Source organism: Rhododendron vialii, chromosome 7a (genome assembly GCF_030253575.1).
Source record: "Rhododendron vialii isolate Sample 1 chromosome 7a, ASM3025357v1".
In the NCBI taxonomy this organism is placed as follows: Eukaryota; Viridiplantae; Streptophyta; class Magnoliopsida; order Ericales; family Ericaceae; genus Rhododendron; species Rhododendron vialii.
The window spans coordinates 41,831,543-41,853,297 of record NC_080563.1 but is presented as its reverse complement, the minus strand read 5'-3'; the positions used below and the strand labels follow the sequence as shown (position 1 = coordinate 41,853,297).

At 38.8% G+C, this 21,755-nt stretch overlaps 4 protein-coding genes across 9 annotated transcripts; 1 reads left to right on the top strand and 3 right to left on the bottom strand.

Annotated features, from left to right (window-relative positions):
• The first annotated feature begins 622 nt into the window (after positions 1-622).
• LOC131332283 (monosaccharide-sensing protein 2-like) lies at positions 623-7,081 on the top strand. Of its 2 annotated transcripts, none has more exons than XM_058366415.1 (6): positions 623-1,253; positions 1,402-1,666; positions 2,211-2,771; positions 3,489-4,429; positions 5,276-5,463; positions 6,396-7,081. In XM_058366415.1, the coding sequence occupies exons 2-6, from the start codon at positions 1,588-1,590 to the stop codon at positions 6,838-6,840; spliced, it is 2,214 nt and encodes a 737-aa protein (XP_058222398.1). In that variant the 5' UTR covers positions 623-1,253; positions 1,402-1,587; the 3' UTR covers positions 6,841-7,081. The 2 variants fall into 2 exon arrangements, with proteins under 2 accessions (XP_058222398.1, XP_058222400.1); XM_058366417.1 differs by having other exon boundaries at positions 693-1,253; positions 1,440-1,666.
• Positions 7,082-8,328: 1,247 nt separating this feature from the next.
• On the bottom strand, positions 8,329-9,146 carry LOC131333074 (RING-H2 finger protein ATL8-like). The gene is made up of 2 exons (XM_058367407.1): positions 8,443-9,146; positions 8,329-8,411 (listed from the first exon to the last, which is right to left on the bottom strand). Exon 1 carries the CDS (start codon positions 9,081-9,083, stop codon positions 8,514-8,516), a length of 570 nt encoding a protein of 189 aa, XP_058223390.1. The 5' UTR covers positions 9,084-9,146; the 3' UTR covers positions 8,329-8,411; positions 8,443-8,513.
• A 1,022-nt stretch (positions 9,147-10,168) lies between these two features.
• LOC131333615 (peptidyl-prolyl cis-trans isomerase FKBP18, chloroplastic) lies at positions 10,169-13,409 on the bottom strand. 5 transcript variants are annotated; one of them, XR_009201845.1, is made up of 6 exons: positions 12,933-13,333; positions 11,614-11,687; positions 11,439-11,525; positions 11,090-11,239; positions 10,810-10,969; positions 10,169-10,600 (listed from the first exon to the last, which is right to left on the bottom strand). XR_009201845.1 is itself a non-coding variant. In XM_058368234.1 (6 exons), the coding sequence occupies exons 1-6, from the start codon at positions 13,210-13,212 to the stop codon at positions 10,538-10,540; spliced, it is 711 nt and encodes a 236-aa protein (XP_058224217.1). In that variant the 5' UTR covers positions 13,213-13,409; the 3' UTR covers positions 10,169-10,537. The 5 variants fall into 5 exon arrangements, 3 of the variants coding, with proteins under 3 accessions (XP_058224217.1, XP_058224216.1, XP_058224218.1); XR_009201844.1 differs by having other exon boundaries at positions 10,810-10,944; positions 12,933-13,332; XM_058368234.1 differs by having other exon boundaries at positions 10,885-10,944; positions 11,614-11,684; positions 12,933-13,409.
• Positions 13,410-14,340: 931 nt separating this feature from the next.
• Positions 14,341-21,189, bottom strand: LOC131334025 (MLO-like protein 9). The gene is made up of 15 exons (XM_058368890.1): positions 20,839-21,189; positions 20,136-20,193; positions 19,728-19,978; positions 18,418-18,534; positions 18,074-18,128; positions 17,849-17,937; positions 17,042-17,116; positions 16,837-16,925; positions 16,682-16,731; positions 16,475-16,515; positions 16,217-16,390; positions 16,052-16,087; positions 15,905-15,972; positions 15,564-15,624; positions 14,341-14,822 (listed from the first exon to the last, which is right to left on the bottom strand). Exons 1-15 carry the CDS (start codon positions 20,965-20,967, stop codon positions 14,580-14,582), a joined length of 1,536 nt encoding a protein of 511 aa, XP_058224873.1. The 5' UTR covers positions 20,968-21,189; the 3' UTR covers positions 14,341-14,579.
• Positions 21,190-21,755: the final 566 nt, after the last annotated feature.

Here is a 21,755-nt window from a genome sequence, read left to right as displayed (position 1 = left end):
GTTAAATACTATAGTATATGTCAGTAATCAATATGAATATCCCGACCGACCCTCACCCTCCCCCAAAAGAAATACTCGTAGGAGTAATATGGGCTGTGGGTTTTTTCCTACTACAATTCAGTGATTCATAGCCCCCCACCATTTCAATCAGGTTAGCTACTTGAACAAGTTGATCATTAAGAGTTAATTTCACTAGCCATCCCCAACTATAAGCAAGGATCACTCAGGGCCGTTCTGCTAACAAAATAAGTATTTAGTTTTTATTCAATAAGAACCCATGTTCCTCTAATTTTATTGACTTTCACCAATCAAGAAAAAAAAAAAAAGTTTCCAATAGTTCAAGAGGTTTGTTTGATCACTGTTTTAGTTGAAGGGGGCAAAGTGATCCTCACTCCTAATTGAGGACGTGTTGGTGACATTAAAGCTCAAACTAATATAGTACTGACAGGTGCCAAAATTTGATACTATAACACTCACACATTGAAGAGATGTGGTAAGACAATCAGCACTGAAAGAGGAAAATAAAAGCTGACAACCACAATAGTAAATAGAAGAGGATCTAGCTGGGACTGGGAGTGAGACGGTTCATCCTGGATGGCTTGGACCGGTTGGAAGGTGAAGATTAGTAGGTTGCATTGTCTTGTCACCCCCCTCTCTTCCCTATTCTTTTTCCCCACGATTTCTATTAATTCTTGGGAAAAAGATATTCTACTTTCTTGGAATAACTTCATTTTTCCCACTTTCCTCCGCAGTTTTAGTAATCTTCCCTACACTCCTTTTCAAGATTGTTGCTGGGCATCAACCGGTGGAGGAGCATTCCACATTGAATGAAAGTCACATGGTTTATTATGTAGTGAAATAGTGGTCGGAATGAAAATGAAGACGATGAGTACTCTTTCTTCTGGGTCTTGCTTGGAAGGTACACTGTATTTCTTTATGGTGAACTGAATCATTGAGGGACTGTTGAAGGGTTGTTGGACTCTCTCTCTCTCTCTCTCTCTCTCTCTCTCTCTCTCTCTCTCTCTCTCTCTCTCTCTCTTCGGGGATTACTAGTAGTATTTTTGAAGGCTTTAGTTGTCCGCATACTAGAGGATTCCACAACAGCCAGCTTGTCTCTTTAAAGATATTTTATCGTCTTACGGTGTCATTCGGCTGTACCTTTCAACGGTTTACTCCCTTGCTCCCTAGTAGAGAGTAGAAGTTCACTTCAATTGTTCTCGTGTTCAACCTCACACCTTTCTGTTTCTCCAAAGGTTAGAAAATCTTCCCTTTTTCAGATCTCTCAATTCCTACCTTTTTAACACTCTTTCCTTTTTATGGGCTTTTCTCTTTTTAGCCATTGATGTTAATTAGTGGCTTTGATTTCCCATTTGTGTGGTTTTCTCTGCTGTGAATTACCAGGGAATTTTTTACACCGCCCAGAACTTTGATTTCTGCAGTGATTTGGGTTGCTGATTTCAGAGCATCAGATCTTGGTTCGGTTTTGGGAATTGGTTGATTTGGTCAACCCGTTGATCTGGGTTTATCTCCTACTCTTAAAGTCAGTAGAGTTTGGAGTTGAGTTCCGGTCAGGTCAGGTTAGAAAAAATGAAGGCGGCTGCGTTAGTGGCCATTGCTGCCGCAATCGGTAACTTCTTGCAAGGTTGGGATAATGCTTGTATTGCAGGTACTTTTCCTTCTTCTAATTATCAATTTCTTGTCAGTTAAAGGGAAAAAAATAATAATACCAATTCCTTTTTTTGAAGTTTGAATTTACTCCTAGTAAGGACAGATGTGGATTTGATATTGTCCAAGTAAGTTGGTATATCCATACGCTTGTTGCATATCCATACACTTGTTGCTGAATTCCCAATCTAGTGTTCCAATCTGTTTGATTTTTATGCAGTCCAATCTAATAATTTACCATGGATAATTAATTTGTTGTTTGCCCAATCTAGTAGGTTGGTAGATTTGATAACCATATCCTTGTTCCTGAATTCCCAATCTAGTGGTTAGTATAAACTGGATTGCAAATTCAGTCCATCATTTTTCTTTGTTTTGACTTTGGAAATTAAATTTTATGCTTTTATGTGTGTTTCGTACTTTTCTTGCCCTTCTCAGAAACAAGTAGAGAAGGAAAAATTCATTTAGTCTTGATATGACTTATGAGTAATCCAATGTTCCATTGCCTGGAGTTAATGATTGATTATGTTTACTTTCCTACATTACAGGAGCCATAGTGTACATAGTGGATGAACTCGAATTGGAAACTACTGTAGAAGGCCTTGTTGTGGCCATGTCACTTATCGGTGCCACACTTATCACAACTTGCTCGGGACCCATATCAGATTGGGTGGGTCGGCGTCCAATGCTAATAATGTCATCAGTGTTCTATTTTGTGAGTGGTTTGGTAATGTTGTGGTCTCCCAATGTCTATGTTCTACTTGCAGCAAGGCTATTAGATGGATTTGGAATTGGTTTGGCTGTTACTCTTGTCCCAATTTACATATCTGAGACAGCTCCGGCAGATATAAGGGGATCGTTGAATACTCTTCCGCAGTTCACTGGTTCCGCTGCAATGTTTTTGTCATACTGTATGATTTTCGGAATGTCGTTGATGTCTTCGCCTAGCTGGCGGGTGATGCTTGGAGTTCTTTCTATTCCCTCTCTTCTTTACTTTACATTAGCAGTGTTTTATTTACCTGAATCTCCAAGGTGGCTTGTGAGTAAAGGAAGGATGCTTGAAGCAAAGCAAGTTCTACAGAAGTTACGTGGCAGGGAAGATGTTTCAGGTGCATTCTCTGACCTCATTCTTTTGCGAGTGTATGAATCTAAAGGGTTGAGCCACCTGTAGTCTCTTTGGATTTGGTGGATCAACTTATGTATCCTGATTCAGATTTTAAATTATGCTCTAGATATTCTTAGATGAATGTGGCTGCTGGAATCACTACACGTCTCTTTCTTTGTTCCTTCTTTGGATTCACTTTCTCCGGGAACAATTCTGTAATGTGTAGTATCTTAAGCATGACAGGCGCAGCTTTCTCACGAGTCTTGTTGCATGTATAGTAATTGTTTACCAGATATATATTTATTATTTCTGTATTGTTAAATTCATATTTAAGAATTAATCCTGCAGAAATCATGTTACCATGATCGATTAGGTTTCAAATACTACGATAATTGTTTCATACAAGTCTTTAGGCTTTTCTTCTTATTGGGATCCAGAGCATACAGATCCTGAGAAAGTAGACTAGTCACAAATCCGGCTTATTAGTTTTGTGCCGACATCAATGAGAAAGACCTCTCAGTAGATATTTCTGAATTTTTTTTTTTTTGGGTTCAAAATCTGCCGTGCAAGGATGAATAACTTATAAGGTGTTCAACATCTATATCACCTTGTCCTGGATAGTGGTTTTTGAATTGCACTATTCTTCCTTGCCGCCTATAGGTTATCAAAAGAACTTCACAATCTTCTAATCGAGTGGATACTTATGCTTCTTGATTCTCAGGAGAGATGGCTTTGCTAGTTGAAGGTCTAGCTGTTGGTGGTGAAACATCTATAGAAGAGTATATTATAGGCCCAGGTGGAGAATTTGAAGAACCAACTACTGACAAAGACCAGATAAAGTTGTACGGTACTGAAGCGGGCCGCTCTTGGGTTGCCAAACCTGTTACTGGTCAAAGCAGTCTTGGTCTTGTCTCTCGCCAAGGAACCATGGTGAACCAAAGCATGTCACTTATGGACCCACTTGTGACTCTTTTCGGTAGCGTCCATGAAAAGTTCCCTGAGACAACAGGAAGTATGCGTAGCACGATGTTTCCGAATTTTGGCAGCATGTTCAGTACAGCAGAGCCTCAGGGCAAAAATGAAGAGTGGGACGAAGAGAGCCTTCAGAGGGAAGGTGAGGGTTACACATCAGACGGTGGCGCTTCTGATGATGATTTGCAGAATCCATTGATATCACGTCAGACGACAAGCCTGGAAAAGGACATGCCCCCTCCCCCTTCCCATGGCAGCATTCTAAACATGAGAAGAGGTAGTAGTATCTTGCAAGGAGGAAATGCAGGAGAAGCAGGTGGTAGTACAGGAATTGGGGGTGGTTGGCAATTGGCATGGAAATGGTCTGAGAAGGAAGGTGAAGATGGGAAGAAGGAAGGAGGGTTTAAAAGAATTTATTTGCACCAGGAGGGGGTTCCTGGGTCGAGGCGTGGCTCTATTCTTTCAATTACTGGTGGTGATGTTGGTGCGGAAGGAGAGTTTATTCAGGCTTCTGCTTTGGTTAGCCAGCCTGCTCTTTATTCCAAGGATCTCATTGATCAGCATGCAGTGGGGCCCGCAATGGTTCACCCGTCTGAGACGGCTTCAAAAGGGCCAATTTGGGCTGCTCTTCTTGATCCAGGAGTCAAGCGTGCGCTAATTGTTGGGATTGCAATTCAAATGCTTCAGCAGGTACGATATGGCTTCTTTCGTTGGTGGCTCCTGATACTCTTCTCGTTTTCTTGCTTAAATATGGAAGTATGCAATCTCCCTACGTTGATTTAGCTTTGTTTCTTCTTCATTTTTATGAACCCTTTGATGTGGACTTCTACTACTCCCCCCATCCCCATTTGTTGGTCCCTTGAGGGGATTCAAAATATCAAGGAAACATCATCATTGCACTTGTCACATTTTGATTTTCTCTTTCTACCCTTCAAGTCTTTTAAGAACATCATCATTGACTTCTCTTATTGCAGTAATTAATTTCAAAAGGGAATGATAATTTTATTTTCATAACATTTAAATAGGAACAATCTTTTTAGGACAACAAAATGTGGAAAAAGGGACCAACATATCGAGACGGATGGAGTATTATCTAAATCTTTGCGTGCGCTTAAATTTCACTTTAAAGTTATAGTCATTTAAGATTGGAACACAGATTTCTAAAAATTATTCCTTACTCATGATGATGGAGTTTAATTTATCCACCTGTAATTGTATTTTTTATGTGTAGAAAGGAAGGTAGTACCTTGCAACTCTCATTGAGTTTTGATGTTGCAAATGATCTTATCAGCGATTTCCGGGATTTTCTTCTACCAACTAAAGCAAATGTGTGATACTCCTTGATATATTTGATTTATGAGAAAATGTGATATGGTTAATGTGTACCCGAGGACCAACCACCAAGAATTTTGTTTAATTGCCTCTTTTCTTGTAGACTTGCAGTCAACTACCTGATCTTTGACCTGAGTTTGGGAACTTTGTCCTGAGTTTCGTGTTGTCTTGGGTCTAACGATTTTCAGTGATTCATACTTGCAGTTTTCTGGCATAAATGGGGTTCTGTACTACACCCCTCAGATTCTTGAGGAAGCAGGAGTTGAAGTTCTTCTTGCCAACCTTGGACTTGGTACAGAGTCCGCTTCCTTCCTTATTAGTGCATTAACAACCTTGTTGATGCTTCCTGCTATAGGTGTTGCAATGAAGCTCATGGATATCTCTGGCAGAAGGTAAGTTTTAGTTTTCCTCTTCCCTTTTCATTGAAATTTGAACTAGTCTGCGTAAGAGGGGAAAAGCTAAAAATGAAGTGCTGGTTTTTGCCCATAAACCAAGATCTTATTAGTGGATCGGCTATGCAATGGAGCAGGCCAAATTGATGAATGTAGACACTAATATGTATGTAATACAGTTGTTTTAGCAGTCTGATGTTTCTTAAACCATTAGAAAGAACTGGTTTTAGAAATTAGAACAAAAATTAGTATAGGGTTTTGTGAGCTTGTTACTGCAACTAGTAATCAGGCTGTTAAGAGTTACCTCATTGCCATATCCATGACCTCTTGTAGAAATGTGGTTAAACAATCTGTTCAACATTCTGATGTAAGTTCTCCACTCAACCTAGTCCCACTCTAACAGTTCTATTCTGATCAGCTTGAACAGTTCTATTTTTTCCAACCTCAATATTTATTTTTTTATGCATCCACGGCCACAGTTTTCCATCTTTGCGGTTGGAGATGTTCAAACTATTTTTGTCATGTCTTTATTGACAATAGGCGGATAGGGCGATGGAGATAGCAACGCGGCCACAGTTCTCCACTAACGGCTCAGATGCACTGCACACTGAATCTGAGCCGTTCATGTACACTTTAAGGGTCAATTCTTTGCCTATTTTCTTTGTCCCTAGCACTCCTCTTTTCGATGCTTAATTACTTAATAGAAATATCTAACGGTGGTGTTTCCATTCCTTTTCAAATTGTTAGACTCTGCCAATGCGTTCAGCAGGGTTTTCGAAATGCTACCGAAACGTTTCCTTTTCCTAGCTAACCAGAACAAAATTTGGATCTTTTTGTGCAAACTGCAAACACTCTTGGTTGTTTCCTTTACTATATTCATTTATTTGTTTTGCTTTTCACTTAAAGTCAGCTGATCAAATTCCTCATTGCAGGACGCTACTACTCACCACAATACCTGTGCTGATAGCTTCGCTCGTCATCTTTGTTATTGCCAGTTTTATAGACTTGGGCACAGTTCCCGATGCCATAATCTCAACCATATGTGTCGTGCTCTACTTCTGCACCTTTGTTATGGGCTATGGTCCAGTACCAAATATCCTCTGCGCGGAAATCTTCCCTACACGAGTCCGTGGTCTCTGCATCGCAATCTGTGCCCTAGTTTTTTGGATCTGTGATATTATAGTAACCTACACACTTCCCGTGTTGCTCACTTCAATTGGCTTAGAGGGTATTTTTACCATTTACGCTATTGTCTGTATCATCTCCTGGGTATTCATTTACCTGAAGGTTCCGGAAACAAAGGGCATGCCTCTTGAAGTCATCACCGAGTTCTTTGCTGTCGGTGCAAGGCAAGCTGCTGCTTCCAAGAGTGAATGATTTGCAACTTTGAACAAAATCCATTCGTCCTTCGACAACGCTAGTTGAGTAAAAGATGATATTCATCCTCCCTCGGAGAGTTTTGAGCATTAGTATTGAGTTTGGAATTTAGATATCTTAGTTTCTTTTTGCATGTCTTTCGTCTTTTGCAATAAAAGTTTGAAAAATTGGTAGGAGCTATTTATCTGATGTCAACAACACTAAAGCCGGTAGCATATATGATATATTTTATTGTGACCCACCCAATGATCTCCACAGGAATACAATAATGAAGTTTGCAAATTGAAAAGCAGAGTCTGCTTGAATATGTAAATCCCAGGAATTCTATTCGCAGTTGGACCTTTGCCGCTCTAAAATAAATTTGGATGCTCACAAACTTGGCAATAGCAGGTTATCGGGCCTCTGGTGTCGAATTCTATATATCTTCATGACCCTTGAATTCTATATCTTCATGACCCTTCAAACGGAAGGGTTTGTGCAGCCCATATGATTACAAGATGGGCTCTCGAAGTCTATGTGCTCATCTTATTCCTGATGCGGCTAAGTTTCTACACGGTTTCAGAACGGAGTTAATTCCATCTTGCAATTTACGCAAATTTACAATTTTACACACCACGATAACATGTACTAAATGAAAAGGTTACACTATGATAATCCCAAAAAGACACTACTACATATGACAGACATCAAACCTCCTCCTGCAAGTGAGGGAGGGAGATGTTAAGGACCCGAATTACTTAGGTACGAACTGAATGAATACTTGATAGTAGAATAATGTTACAACTTGTCCTCGTAATAACTTTTGAACTGTATTTGATTTTGTAATCGAGTGAACTCAGCCACTCTTTGGTAGGGCCTACGTCTTGTTTTATTCGGATGGTTGTGGTTTAAAGGGAATAAATAGTGTATATTGCTATATATTTTAAGAAGATTGCCAATAAGGTGGAGTAAAGCTATGTTTTATTAGTTAGGTTTAAGACCAGAAAAGCTGGTACTTGTTTGAATGGATTTCCCTCTTTCCCATATTTTCATTGAAGCATTGATTACTAAAATGACATCTTTGAAACTAGGAGTATTCCTTCTATGGCTTGCCATTTCTGATGATAATAATAGCTTAATGTGTGGTTTATACTTGGCTTAAACTTTACTACTATACTAAAGGTCATTATCATTTCCACTCCACTAAACCACAAGTTTGCCTCGTGTAAGATTTTAAACCAATTATGGCCATTTTGTATTTGACTATATGATTATATATGCAATATTTGGCTATTAGATATGTTAAGAAGCATATTCCAGGGTTCAAATCCGTCAACTAAACTAGGTAAGTCGTACTTAAAACACTTTTTTTTTTTGGTCCTACTCGTGTCATTAATTTGTTGTTAGTAGGAGGACTTAGCCCTACGCCACTATCTCAAACCAAGAAATTATGCTAATCTCAAAAATACCGAGCAAGACTATTTTGATCCATAGTAGAGCTCCTCTCAATTGAAGGAATGAACAACAACAGCGAACTTCAATTTCACATGCTGCAAATAACAGTTTATAAATTACACAATTCAGATCACACACTAAAATTCTTCTTTTTTGATAAGCAATCACACACTCATTCTACTTAGTGAACCCTAATACTAATACAACAGTGAAACCACAAGTAATAATCACTAAATTAGCTAGGGCAAGAACCTAATCACACTATCTTCTATACGTTGTCCTAATCTGGCCGCCGCCGGCGTCTCAGCTCCGGCGACCGAACCACCACAGTTGTGGCATCGCGGGGCGGCCACCAGAAACTGACGACACGACGGGCACGAGGAATGAGACCCGAGCCACGTGTCGATGCATCCGACGTGGAATCCGTGGCCGCAATTCGGCAACACCCGGATTTCATCTCCGACGGCGAATTCCGTCAAGCAAATGGCGCAATCGGACAACTTTCCGGCCTCGTCGTCGGCCGTGTAGGCTAGTTTGGGAAGCGACTTGAGGACTTCCTTGTTGAGGCCTTTGTTTTGTTGCGGTGGCGGAGAGGCTGAGATTCGTCGCGTCCAGGCGCAGCGAGCTACGGCGACAAGGCCTAGGACGCAGAGTAGGGCGCAAAGTAGGGCAGCGAGGATGAGCACGAGGTCTGAATTGACATTGTAGTTAACTTGCTCCGTCGTCGACGAGTTGACGTCGCCGAGAATTCTTAGTGTACGCAGATTCATGTGGAGTGGGAGAGAGTGGAGGGAGTTTTCCAACTTCATTCATGAACAAGTTGCAGTAAACTTTGGTGGTTTTATACGAAACCTGTTCACTGTTGCGCCCAACTTTTTCATAACAAGTACGTAGCCCGGACCAGTTTACACTCACATCGACTAATACTAATACTCTTGTCATAAACTTGTCGTTCACCGGGGGTACATTGTTGTGCGAAACTTGAACCAATAGACTTTCAGAAATTAGAGGTATAAGTGAGGTGCGTGTAAACTAGTCCGGACAACACTTCGTCTACTTGAGCGGACATTAACAAGCATATATGAAGAAAATGGCGGCTTCTTCTCTTTTTTTTTTCTTTTTTCTTTTTTTAAATATAAACGAAAGACACATCTATTTTTAATCGTTCATCAATCTTAATATGCTTCTCCGATAAAAATAAAAATAAAAAAATTCTTAATATGCTCCAATGATACTTTATTTGATACTCAAATCTATTTTTGCGTAAACTTGATTTACCGTGATTGATTATTTTCGAGCTTACAAGATTAGTGGAGTATATTAGTTCTGAATCCCCGATCACCTTCATGAGCCCAACTGGGGGAGGACGGGAGGAGCCAATCGCGTGAAATGGTGCGGTTCTGTTAAGATTTTGGGTTTCCGTTTGGTACAAGGATTAAGAGTGCAAAAAAATGAAACAACTTAAACCCCATGTTACTTAGTTCCGAACCAGTTAAAAATAAACTTGTTTCTGCCCCATACACATTGATTTTCTTTCGATCTTTCAACCTCAAAAAGTAAGAAAACATGCAATAGAATTTAATTATTACAGTTTTGAAAAAAAAAAAAAAAGAATCGCGCGCGCAACAACTAGACCTCTTCTGCAACCAATTGGTTAATGTTTGTCTTCCTCAACTCCATAAACTGATAGCAACATGAATGCAAAACTATGTGGACACGAATAACACATAAACCGTGTAACAAGTAGACCTCATCGGTAACCAATGAATTATGTTTCCTCCACAGCGATGATCATTTCAAAACAACACCAATACAAGTCAATCAGGCCAAAAAGCAAATAACCTGCTGGTGCATTTCTTGCCCATTTATATTCTCGGACATCAAACGAGAAACAAGGTCAACGAACAATGAAGATATTTAATGTGCGAGCCAGAACGATTTACCACATCGTATGATTACAGTGCTATCAACCAAAGGCGTCATTTAAGGTTCTAAAAACAAACCACTCAGGTTTAAAACTGGTGCACTGTTATAAGGGGTAAAACCTTGCCTCTATAACATATATTACAACAGGTTCTGATCGAACAAAACAATCAGATCGAAGCACTGGTTAGAGGGAATATATATTACTTGAAAAATTTTGGGCCTTCAAGGAAAATGTAGTAATCCGTGGGAAAGAATGACCACCAGAATATTTTGCACAAGGACTAGAATAAGAGTCAAACTCGGTCTATCAGCAAGATCACAATAGCCCCAAAACAGCCTACTTTCCTTCCGGTGGTTTTACTTCCAAGAGCTCAAGATTCAGCTCAAATGTAGCTCCTGGCTGCACAATGAATGGAAAAATTCAATGAGCAATGTGTTGTTTGTGTTGTTTCTAGTAATTTTTTCCAAGTAATCTTCCTTAATAGCATGATCCATTGAACACTGAACTCGTGGGTATGAATGCAAGGATTGGTAATCCGGATTCATCACGGTAGAACACATCATATACTGGCTATCCTAACTGGTTATGTGCAAAATTATCAAACTTACCAAACGGATTAAAAGAAACAGATGTTTGCAGTCAAATAACAGAATAACCACTGCAGTCTGCAGTTAAGCATTTACCGGAATTTCACCCATCCCCTTCTGGCCATATCCAACCTCAGGCGGAACTATCACAGTCCTCTGCAAAGAAAAGATGAGACGATGTCTGTGAAGGACAAAAGATAAAGATAGTGGAAAAAAGTAGCTAAATAGGAAGAGTAAGCAGGTATTGAGAAAAAAGCTAGTCAGTAGACCATGCATAAAGACAAAAATGGAATTTGATCACCTTTCCTCCAAGTTTCATTCCTTCAGTTATTGAATACATAGCTGGTGGGGGTTTTGGTGCAGCCTGTGCAGAGAACAGGCCATTGGGGTTATCAGCAAAGTCACGCTTTCGTTCTTTCCCTGGGGGAGCTCCAACCTTGAACTCATAAGGCTACATGACCGAATACATTCATTCATGTCAGAAGTCAAGGCACCAAGAAATTTATACACATATTTCCGCTTTAACAAAAAGGAAAATAATGCATATGGTTTGACTGATAAGTGGGAGTGAAAAATGAAGCATTTTTCTTATTTTGGTCTGACTAACGGAAGCAATAATTTAGCTAGGGAAGGAGGAAAGAGGCAAAAACCTGAGCAATTATCCGATTTCCAGCTAAAAGTTTAGATTCTCGGCTTGACACTGCCGTAATCTTGCCATATAGACAGTCAAAATGCACCTGTGGAGAAGCCAGAAAAAGAGTGAGCTGAAATCCAGTACTTGGGAATAGAAGGTTGCCGATTTCCAATACAAACACTGAAACACACCTGAACTGTGGAGCCCTTTTCAGCTACCGGACCCTTCCCCTCAACAACATCATAGTATTTCAGCCCATCAGCTGCTTCAGAAAGAAACCAGTTGAAACAGGAAAATATAAATTAACCTATTACATTGAAATTGCTTTCTGAGTAATTCTGACGATATTTATAAAGTTCTAGTAACAACTACTATATCATAACAAGTCATTCTGATGTGTTTTCCAACATTCTTCAACTTCAACCGACAACCGATTTATTTGAGTTTGACATTATAGCCTCCTACACATTCTATCAAGTGCAGCGTCTAGATATGATTGCATTATGATGTGGTTGCCTCTGCTTCCGAAGAAGCTAGAAGAAAAATATCATTCAGCAAAGGGAAATAAATCTTTCTAGAAGTTGCCCTCAAAATTGTCATCAACCCTTTCCTAATTTCTTTGGGCTGATTTGCACCGGGTTTCGTTGTTTGACAAATAAATGAACACGTTGCCCAAAGGTGCACACACTTGAAAGGGGAAAATAGAAGGTGACAACTAGGCCAACCTCCAGCTTCTCCAAGAGTGTAGACAAGTTTGCAGGTAGAATAAAAGCAGTTTAAAAGAAGAATCTGTGTTGATATTGAGATACATCTTCTGAATCAAAAAAAAAACAGCCAGCTTACAAGAATATTTTGCAATCAACTAATAAACGCCTTAGGTATTAGAACTACTACAATTTGCAGTAGCAAGCGGCAATTAAGTAGGGAAACTGCACTTGTGAAATCTCGCTCCGAATTCTATTTTACAGACTCCAAGTGAAAAAACAGCCGAGATTTCCGCCCCTCTTCCTTGTTCCTCCCAAGTTACACCGTTAGAAGCTACTGGTCTTCACTCTATAGGGCGCGGGTGTTTGTGGAGAGGTACAAAGTATACCGTACAGGAAACATAACATCAGTGAAGGGATTAGTGTCCCAAGTTAAAAGACCGGGGAAAAAGATCTTACGGGCTTCCATTTCATTTCTAATTTTTATGCAAAATGACCGGGGAAAAAATCCATTTTTTAATTTTTTTTTTTTTTTGTAAAGTGCCCATTTTTTCGTGGGATTTCAAGATGGCCCTTTCATATACCATCTCCTTTTTCAAATCCTACCAGTTCAATTCCCATTCCGAATTCCATCAAATCCAAACAATAGAACTTCCATTTTCAACAACAAATTTCATCCAAATCCACGGATTCCAAACACAAGCTGAAACAAAATTCAGAAGGTAACGGAGCAATAACATGAACCGAAAACAGTAACAGTAGAAGAGCGAGTAAAGTTAGTAGGAAGAGATAGATAAGTGACCAACGGCTGGTGAGGTAGTCTTCAATTGGGATGGTCTTTCTGTTGCGCCTCTCTCTGGCAAGTGAGGGTTTGGGCAAAAGCGAAATGAGGCTCAAAGGCAGCAGAGGGGACATCAGAATTGCAGACCTTCTCGAAATGGGTAATACTGGAAAAACAACAACGACACGAGCCTCCTGCTTTGCATTCGGCCGCTGCTGTGATTTGTTTATAGTTGTGGGTTTCAAACCCATTAGGGAATTATGCACAATCCGTGTCTCAATGCATTTTATCGAAGCCATAGCCATTGCAGAACATATAAAATAAAATAAAAACCCAAAAAGATTGTGAGAAACAAACGGGATAATCCTCCCACGGCAGACTGCAGCAGCAGCGAGTCACCCACCACCAGTATTTTCTGCGAAATTACTGTTGTATCCTTTTTGTTTTTGTTTTTATGCCTCCCTCTTTTTTTTTTCATCTTTCTTGATAAAAATGCAATATTATGACGAAGGAAAGAATGCCACCCCTATCACTCATCAGTGTGTGTGTAAACTGTGTATATGTAGCGGATCAAAAAAAAAAAAAAAACTGTGTATATGTACAACCTTAGACCAAGTCCTCATTTTTGGTATTATATATTCATAATTTGGAACAACAGAATAGAACTTCCAAAGGGAAGCCAAATTTGGTTGCCAGTGCCAAATTTGGTTCTACAACCAATCACTGAAAATACCAGAAGCTCAACAGCAAAAGGTACTTGAGTCCACAGCATTGATTTGATCACTGGTGGCAACTCTATCACGAGGGATCCGAGCTCGACCATTTGTAGAACCAACGTGACCCCCTTGTAGAACCAACGTGACTCCCTTGTTGGTTATGTCTTCTTTGCATTTTCTGGATTGCCTTATCATATCATCATTTGCGCCATTGCAGTCTCCTCTTTGTCGGAGGAAGATTCTTCAAAATCTCCCCGTAATGTTCTTTGGCTCAAATTGCTCACGACGGTAGTTTGGAAGAGAAGATAGCGATGGTAATGTATAGAGAGGATGGTGAAGGTATGGCGACTAAATTTATTTTCAAATGTACGTATTTGTAGAGGAGAATGAGTAAAGTTTGGTATTGAGTTGAAAATTTAGGCAGTTGAGAATGGGAGTAGAAAAGGTAGGTAATTGAGAATGGGGTTGAAAAAATAGATAGTTGAATTGGGGTTGAGAAAGTAGGGGAAGAAAATGAGGTGGAGGAAAAGTTAGTTAAATTCGAAATTTTTTTGTTCTAAATTAGAACCAAACGAGACGACTTGTTCCAGTACATTGCTTGCTAACGTTAACAAGTCCATATACGCACATCAGTGTGACAACCGCATAATTTTGTGTGCTTAAGAAAAAGCCTTTTACAAGGTCCTTAACATTCGTTTATAGGCCAAGTAGATAATCTCCTGAAATTTTTTATGCATAGTTGTATACTATATGGATTGTACCCTGAATTGTTGCAGTAATTTACAATTCCTGATTACTTAGGCACATAGCTGAACAAAAAGCTGTACCCGTTTCAATCTGAGTGTTTCCGCATATTGCAAATATAGACAACATGAAATGGAACTAAAGTTAAAACATGATGCCGTTTCAAGATTATCAGCCAATTTCCACCACCCTCGTTGCCATAATCGTGGACCTTATAGTAGATCATGCTTACCAAGTTCGAGCCCCTCATCATTATTTTGGGGTATATGTACTCTGGCATTCCCACCAGGGGAATTATCAGGGGAGTCACCCGGGCTCCCACCTAGTGTCCGAGTAGCAGTAGCACCAGCTCCTGCCTTCCCCTCATTCTTTTTCTTCATAGCATTCTTATGCCAGTTCATTAGAGCCTTGGAGGTTTGTTCATCGAAGATGGACTTCTTCATGTTTGATCCCATCTAGAAATTCCCAACAGCATGGAAAAGGAAGACCTCAGGGTTATTTGAAGTTAATACAGACCTAAGAAGTACGGATACAGATATGAACACAACATAACATAGACACTCAGACACTTGTTTTCTGAAAAATTAGGATACAAATTCGTTGGGACACGTTGACAATAACAAAATCATTCTTTCAACCAAATTGACGATAACGGAAACAGAAATAGTTCTAGTTTTATGAAGATATAAATACAATAGTTACTAAGTTTGCGTTCACAAACTAAGAATTTATGGCAATTTAACCATCCCTCAACTTTGTAAATTTACATTTTGACCTCTTAACGTGTCCTCACCGTGTCCCAGCATATGAGACTTCAAAAATGTGATCAAATCAAGCACATATCTCAGTGTGAACACTGTTCGATACGTATCCGCCCATATCCATGGCGGACGTGGATAAGTTAGGCAGTAGATGTATACGTGATTCTTAAACATGGACTGTTCATTACAAAATGTCGGTCGGTGGCTGAATACTGAGAATTTTTTTTTTTTGATCGGCTGAATACTGAGAATTGAATCTAGATTAAGGTAAGAGATCGATTACTTAGTAAAATTTTATTTTCTGTGCAACTAATAACCTACCAACCTTTTTGTGAGATCTTTTGAATGCCGACATTTGACATTTCCCCGCAAAGAATAAAACACAGATGGAAATTGGTTATCACAAAAAAAGAAAAGAAAAAAAGAGGCTAGTACCTGAGTGACAAGGGCATATAGTGGAAGCGTAATGTAGCTGCACAGAATTTGTACTCCTACCCTGCCGCAATCAAATATTTCATAATTTAAGCAAGAATTTCATGGGAATTACATGCATTAATCTTTGCGTAACTAAACTAATGCAGTCATGAATCAACCAGTTCTGTCATCCAAGTAAGATCTTGGTTCTATTGTAGTACTTCTTAGCAGAATGACTTTGAAACTGTCTTGTGGAAATTAAAAGCATCTGAATTGCTATTAGTTGTTAAACTTGACCATGATTTAGACATTTTTCAGAGGTTAGTGCCCTAAGACAGAGCCATATGAAAATCTTCACTTACCCAAGAGCAACTCTTACTATTATGAGTTTGAAATTCTCGTGGAAGCAAGATTTCAGCCCAAACTCATACTGCACAGGAAACAGTATCGCATAAACTGATTCTGACGTAGAGATAATGATGAGGAAGAAAAAGGAGAGCATTACTTACCCAAATCCAGAAGAAAAATGTTATCTCGAATGCATTCTGCACACGTAAGAAAATTTATCAATCTTGTTAGTAACATTTGAAAACAACGGATGGCAGCTGTACAAAAATGTAATTGCTCTATTTATTTATTGTGGTACCACAGTCCAAGAGGAAGGAATTAAATACCTGAAAGAGAGTAAGATGGATAAGATAAAGAATTAACTGAGGCCAGCCAAACCAAAAGTGCCTATCAGAGACTTGCACAAGAGGCATCCCTTGGACTACAGCATGTCGTTCTTGGATTTCAACAGCCATCTGAGTGATAATCGCTTGCAGCTTTGTTCCAACTGCTAATATAACCTTTAACCAATTCAAAATGGTTAGGTCCTTCCTCTCTCAAACTAAAAGATAGCATAAAGAGATATTGGAACACAACTGTCTTACAACTAGTGGCATAACGGATAACCAAAACATGGACTGCCACCCTGCCACAATGGAAACACATCGAATTATAACATGTCACCCCACCAAGAAAATAATGATGACATATCATTCGTAGTTCTGAACTTATATGCTGAATATGTATCTTTGTTGATTCTACAGGATAAATTCATCACAACCCCGAAACTGAGAAGAAGAGACTTAACTCACCATCAACATTGAGAAACAGGTAGAGGACTGCAGAAGCCCATAATAAAGGACTGGTGTCATATTTAATAAAAGAAAAGAACAAAAATAAGCACGTTTTTCTCAGAAAAAAAATGAGAAAGAAACCAAAAGTACCAAACCCATAATAATGGTAGTACCTGATTCCCACAACTACCTTGAAGTCGTCTTCAAGCGACCTTTTAATATATTTTTGGAAGTCAAACTTACTTCCAGGTGCTAAATGAACCTAAAAGAGCAACATGATTTTCACTGTCTATAAGAATACGACCACATTGACATTGTTCTCATAGTAAGTTCTTATCCTAGAGAAGAATGATTGCATTGGAGAAAAAAAAAACTCACGGAGATGAAGCCATGGCGCATCGCCAAGTAGTCAGCTTTACGCACAGACCTCAAGAATTGACGAAAGAAGCATACCTGAAATGATTAATTTTGTTCAATTAAGACAAAGGTGATATAAAGGAGAACTGAACGACCTGCTTCAAGAACTTTAGGGATCCGTTGGATGGTATAAAACAGACCAATCAGATGTATGTTCTGAGATGTGGACCTTGTTAAACTGGACAAAAATGATGGTATGATACACCATGCTTTCGAAGAACAATTTAACCAGAGGAGTTGATGCGTAAGTGATAGAAGAAATGCCAACAAGCTTATTGAATTCAACATTTTTGTCTGAGGTGAACTTTAGGCAATGATGTGGCTTCATTGTGCTTTTGTCAAGTATTTGGACAGAAATAGAATAGTATCTCTATGTCCTAAAGCAAGAGTAAGAACTCTAATTCAAACTGTTCACAGGGAAGAGCACTTTCTTTGTAACTCTTCAGTTGGAAGTGAGAGAAATATAAGATGAAATTTAATTCCTTAATAGAGATTTCTTTTGAGCCTTACTACGTATCTGAAATATTCACCTTTATGCTAGACCATAATCCACAACAATTGTAGGTATTGTAAATGTTGCTTTTTCCATACTTGGCTATATGACTAACTACCTTCAAGGCTTCTTTTTGTTTGAGTTGAAAAGTCATAATGCTAGCTACAGTAGCATTAAAAAACACTCTAGTCAGACATCAAATTTACTGCACTGGTTTCTTATTCCAAAAAAAATGAACAAAATACTGAAATAGTATCATCTTGCATCTTTCTTACAAAATAAAAGAAAACTGGCGATTTGGTCCAGAAACTCGTGTGCTCTTTCACAAAAGAAGTCTCTTTGGTAAGCCTGAATCTTGTTGGATCTGCATGATAGGCATGTGCACACAAGTGCACAGAGATTTAGCAATGAAGAAACTGACACAGAGGGATCCCTCTCAATTGAGGCTAAAATTCTAAATTGAAAGGGAAATAAAAATATTAGATCGTCACAGAATTTACCGTTGAATCCATCGTCCTCAATACTTTCACGTTCCCATTCTTTCCACCCTCGTATCTAAATGTTTGTAAATCTTAGATAAACAATATTAAAGTATAAATCACCTCACGTGCTAATTGAATAATCAGGATAGAATTAAGATTTATGGCTGTGAAAATGGGCAAGGGCATTTCCACCGGACTAGAGTTTAGGAAAGCAATCATGACCATCGGATAGTGTTGCTTTCCAAGAACTCACAGTGTAGTTCCTCCGATTTTCTGCCACTTCCATCCTGATATCATTGTAAATGACAAAACTTCAAGCATTTAAACAGAAACACTCAAAGCAATTCCTTTCGGGCACCAACCTTCAATCTCCCAAGCATCATTGTTATGGCACTGTATATAACGTGAAAGACGGCCAAAAAGAATATGAAGATGTGCAACTGATGTAATCCTTCGGCTGATATAAGTGGCACATGTCCCTATCACATGAATTACATTAGTATGACATGGGAAGAAGGGGTGTTCACCCGATCAAAGCAATTACAACATTATGACAAAAGTTTTCAGAGAATCTGCAAGAAATCCAGGTGACACTTGAAAAACCCTGATAAAAAGTTTGAGAGCTGAGAAATAGTGAACCTTGATAGCATAAAAGCTCAAATAAACTCTTCATTCATTCATCGTCCCTGACGCTCATATAGCCACGAGAATTAATCAAATGTGCTTTCATTTATTACTGGCAAGCATTTTCTTGTCATTGATAGCTAGCATCCTAGGTAGAACTTACGAGTCACCTACACTTTTCTTGTATGATAATTGCTACATTGCACCATTTTTACTTTATTTCTGCTTCTTTGGTTCTATTGCCAACGTCTGTACAAATACCTCAATCTCATAGAGTATGTAGCAGATACACTCCTTTCACTATCTCATACCACAGCAAGCAAAAATATGGAGTATTTAAAGGCCAAATCACATACCATGGCCTGTGTAGAGAGAAAGCTAATGATAACAGGGATGATAAGGTATACCACAATTACAGATTGCGACGAGGAAGGATATTTAGATGGAGAAAAGAGGTTGACAGACTTCCAAGTGATGAGCTCATGAATTAATGGAGTATAAGTCTATCAATACTTCCATTCAAAATTCAGATTCACTGAATCAGGCTTCAAGCTGATGGTTTCTAGCTCACCTCAACCATCCCTCTTGTGTAAATGGTCACATAGATCTTTCGCGAAAGCAAAATGGTAGTATTGAGACGTGCCACGCACATCTCCATTTCCCAGCTGAGCAACGGGGAGCAAATTTGGTTGAGGATGAGGAAGACGATGGAAAGGGTTGGGAAGAAAAAGGAATCTACAAAGGTATTTCTGTACTCAGAACCTCTTCATTCTATAACTCAACACGAAGTATCCACTAGTTATATGCATGGAGAAGTTTCATCATGAAATTAAGACAATAGTATCTTAAAAAGAAAAAAAGAAAAGAAAAAAAAGTAAATCAAGCAGACTATCAAGATTTTCTGAGTTCCCCGTATGAAATGAGTGCATAGTTCAACATTTTCTTGTGCATACGTGTAACTGGAGTCTTGGACATAAGAGCTTTCTATTGCATCACACCAAGAAGATTAAAATCACGATTTCTATCAACTACTGAACAACTCACTCACCGTCTTGCACCCTTTAGCAGAACTATCAGCTGATAAAAACCTATGCTCATTCCAAAGAAGTCTTCTATGATGTTCTGACTCCTCATTATGACCTTTTCCGTTATGCCCATTTCCATTATGACCTTTATGGGTCTCACTTGGCAAAGGACATGGCAACATTGTGTTTGCAAGGCTTGTTGAAATACAGATGTTGGCAATATAGTTTTGGCCAAACGTCAAGAGTAGGGAAATGAATCCTAGAATCATAAGCTCTGCAATAAGCAATCAAAAACAAGAGCGGTTGCTAAGAACCAAAGAAAAATTGGAGAAAATAAATTGCAGTACCTACCATTTGTCGTCGCACCCCACTTTACAACCATCTAGTGTTGACAAGTATGAATGATTGGGTCTAAGGGCTTGTGTACATACCGGCTTTAATCTTCTCAAGAGCTTCCAGCATAGGTTTCTTGCGTCTCTCCCTAAAAAACTGACACAAAACTGTTGTTAGAACATAGAGGCAAAGCAAAATATCCAAGCAGATGCGGGTCTTTTTTCTATGTTCAATGCCTTATTGGAAAAATAATTTTGCATGATTTAGGTTTCAAACTGAAATTGATGATATGGAATGGAAGGGCATTATAAGCTGCTACTTAACTCTTTAATCTGCAGAAAATAATTATTTTGTTGAGTACCACTCCAACTTATGGATATAGTTTCTTCAAGCAGAGACGGTCAAACCGGGAAAGCAGAAAGCAAACACTTATTGGCCAAGCTCATATGAGTAATCAACAAAGTGGAGGAAAAAACTTATGAACGAAACGAACACCTAAAAACAGAAGAAAAAAAAATGTATTCCTTAGAAACCTGTTCTGCTAACTATACCATTTTCGCTTTTGTTTTTATGTTTGCAATTCAATTCAACAGGCCATTGACCCGAACCATCGAAAAAGTTAAAACTATTAGACCCGAATGGATCTCTTTATCCCTAGCATTGAAGAATATATTAACCAATTGTAAAATGCTGAAAAAAAGGATGATATTTGCGTAATCAATCTTTTTGGTTTCGCAAATAGCACCGCATTAATCAGACGAAAAAAATCACAAAACATTAAACATTAGACAAAAAGGTTACCTCTGAAACCGCGTGAAGCATTTTCTCCAATAGTATAGAAATCAAAACGATAATCGCACAAACCAAAGCAACAGCCCATGTGGGTGTCTTGTCGAGCGCCCTTGCACCTGGGTTTTCTCCTCCCGACATGTTCTGTTTCTCAATCCAAATGAACCACCCTTAGCCGTAGAGAGAGAGAATCAGCCTGTTTAGCATTACGGGGTATGGTGGTGGCTCTGGTTGATTGATGAGCAAAGGGCCATTATCTCTTGGCCTTCATGAAGGGGGACAGTTTGATGTCTTCCTTCCTATTTGCATTGTAACGGAACTGAACGGGATTGTACGGACAGAAAGAGATGGCAGTTACTGATTGTAGATTCCCCTTGCTGCCCATAGTTGTGGTTTTTTTTTCCCCGGAAATTGCCCCTGACAACCTGCCAAAGAGAGAGAGGAGTAATTATTTGGTGGTCTTGGTCCATCCAAGGACGGAACCAGAAATTGATTCGTGTTTTCAATTATATAGATCATATCGGGATACGTATCGCATATCTTAAAGATACGTTGTTGGAAGAGTATAAATAATTTGGAAGAGTAGAAATTTTCTAGAGAATACTAAAAGAGTGGGGGATTAGACACTTGAACTCAACCTTCTTTTTCTTTTTTTTTTTGGTTGATACAAAATAGCTAGAACTCATCTATAATTATTTATTATTTATTCTACTCCATGGAAGACTCTAGTACAAAAATATTTTCATACAAGATAAACTTTGAGATAATTCTAGAATTACACATGACTAATTCTCACAAAAAAATTCTAGATATTTCACAAGTATATTCTAGAGTTTTTAAAGCTAGATATTTTAGAATTCCTAAAAACTAGATACCATTTATATTTTTTTCAATAATATCTTCTATCTTTGAGTTTTGTCGATTGGACT

Coding starts and splice junctions, on each gene's coding strand:
- LOC131334025 (XM_058368890.1), bottom strand. CDS start 20,967: ATGTCGGGAGGAGAAAACCCAGGTGCAAGGGCGCTCGACAAGACACCC. Junction 20,194..20,838: donor TGCTTCACGCGGTTTCAGAG/GTAACCTTTTTG, acceptor GTTTTGTGTCAG/TTTTTTAGGGAGAGACGCAA. Junction 16,516..16,681: donor CCTGTTTCTCAATGTTGATG/GTGAGTTAAGTC, acceptor CCATTGTGGCAG/GGTGGCAGTCCATGTTTTGG.
- LOC131333615 (XM_058368233.1), bottom strand. CDS start 13,212: ATGGCTATGGCTTCGATAAAATGCATTGAGACACGGATTGTGCATAAT. Junction 11,526..11,613: donor AAAAGGGCTCCACAGTTCAG/GTGTGTTTCAGT, acceptor GCTTCTCCACAG/GTGCATTTTGACTGTCTATA. Junction 10,945..11,089: donor GAATGAAACTTGGAGGAAAG/GTGATCAAATTC, acceptor TTTTCTTTGCAG/AGGACTGTGATAGTTCCGCC.
- LOC131332283 (XM_058366415.1), top strand. CDS start 1,588: ATGAAGGCGGCTGCGTTAGTGGCCATTGCTGCCGCAATCGGTAACTTC. Junction 4,430..5,275: donor CAATTCAAATGCTTCAGCAG/GTACGATATGGC, acceptor TCATACTTGCAG/TTTTCTGGCATAAATGGGGT. Junction 5,464..6,395: donor ATGGATATCTCTGGCAGAAG/GTAAGTTTTAGT, acceptor TCCTCATTGCAG/GACGCTACTACTCACCACAA.
- LOC131333074 (XM_058367407.1), bottom strand. CDS start 9,083: ATGAAGTTGGAAAACTCCCTCCACTCTCTCCCACTCCACATGAATCTG.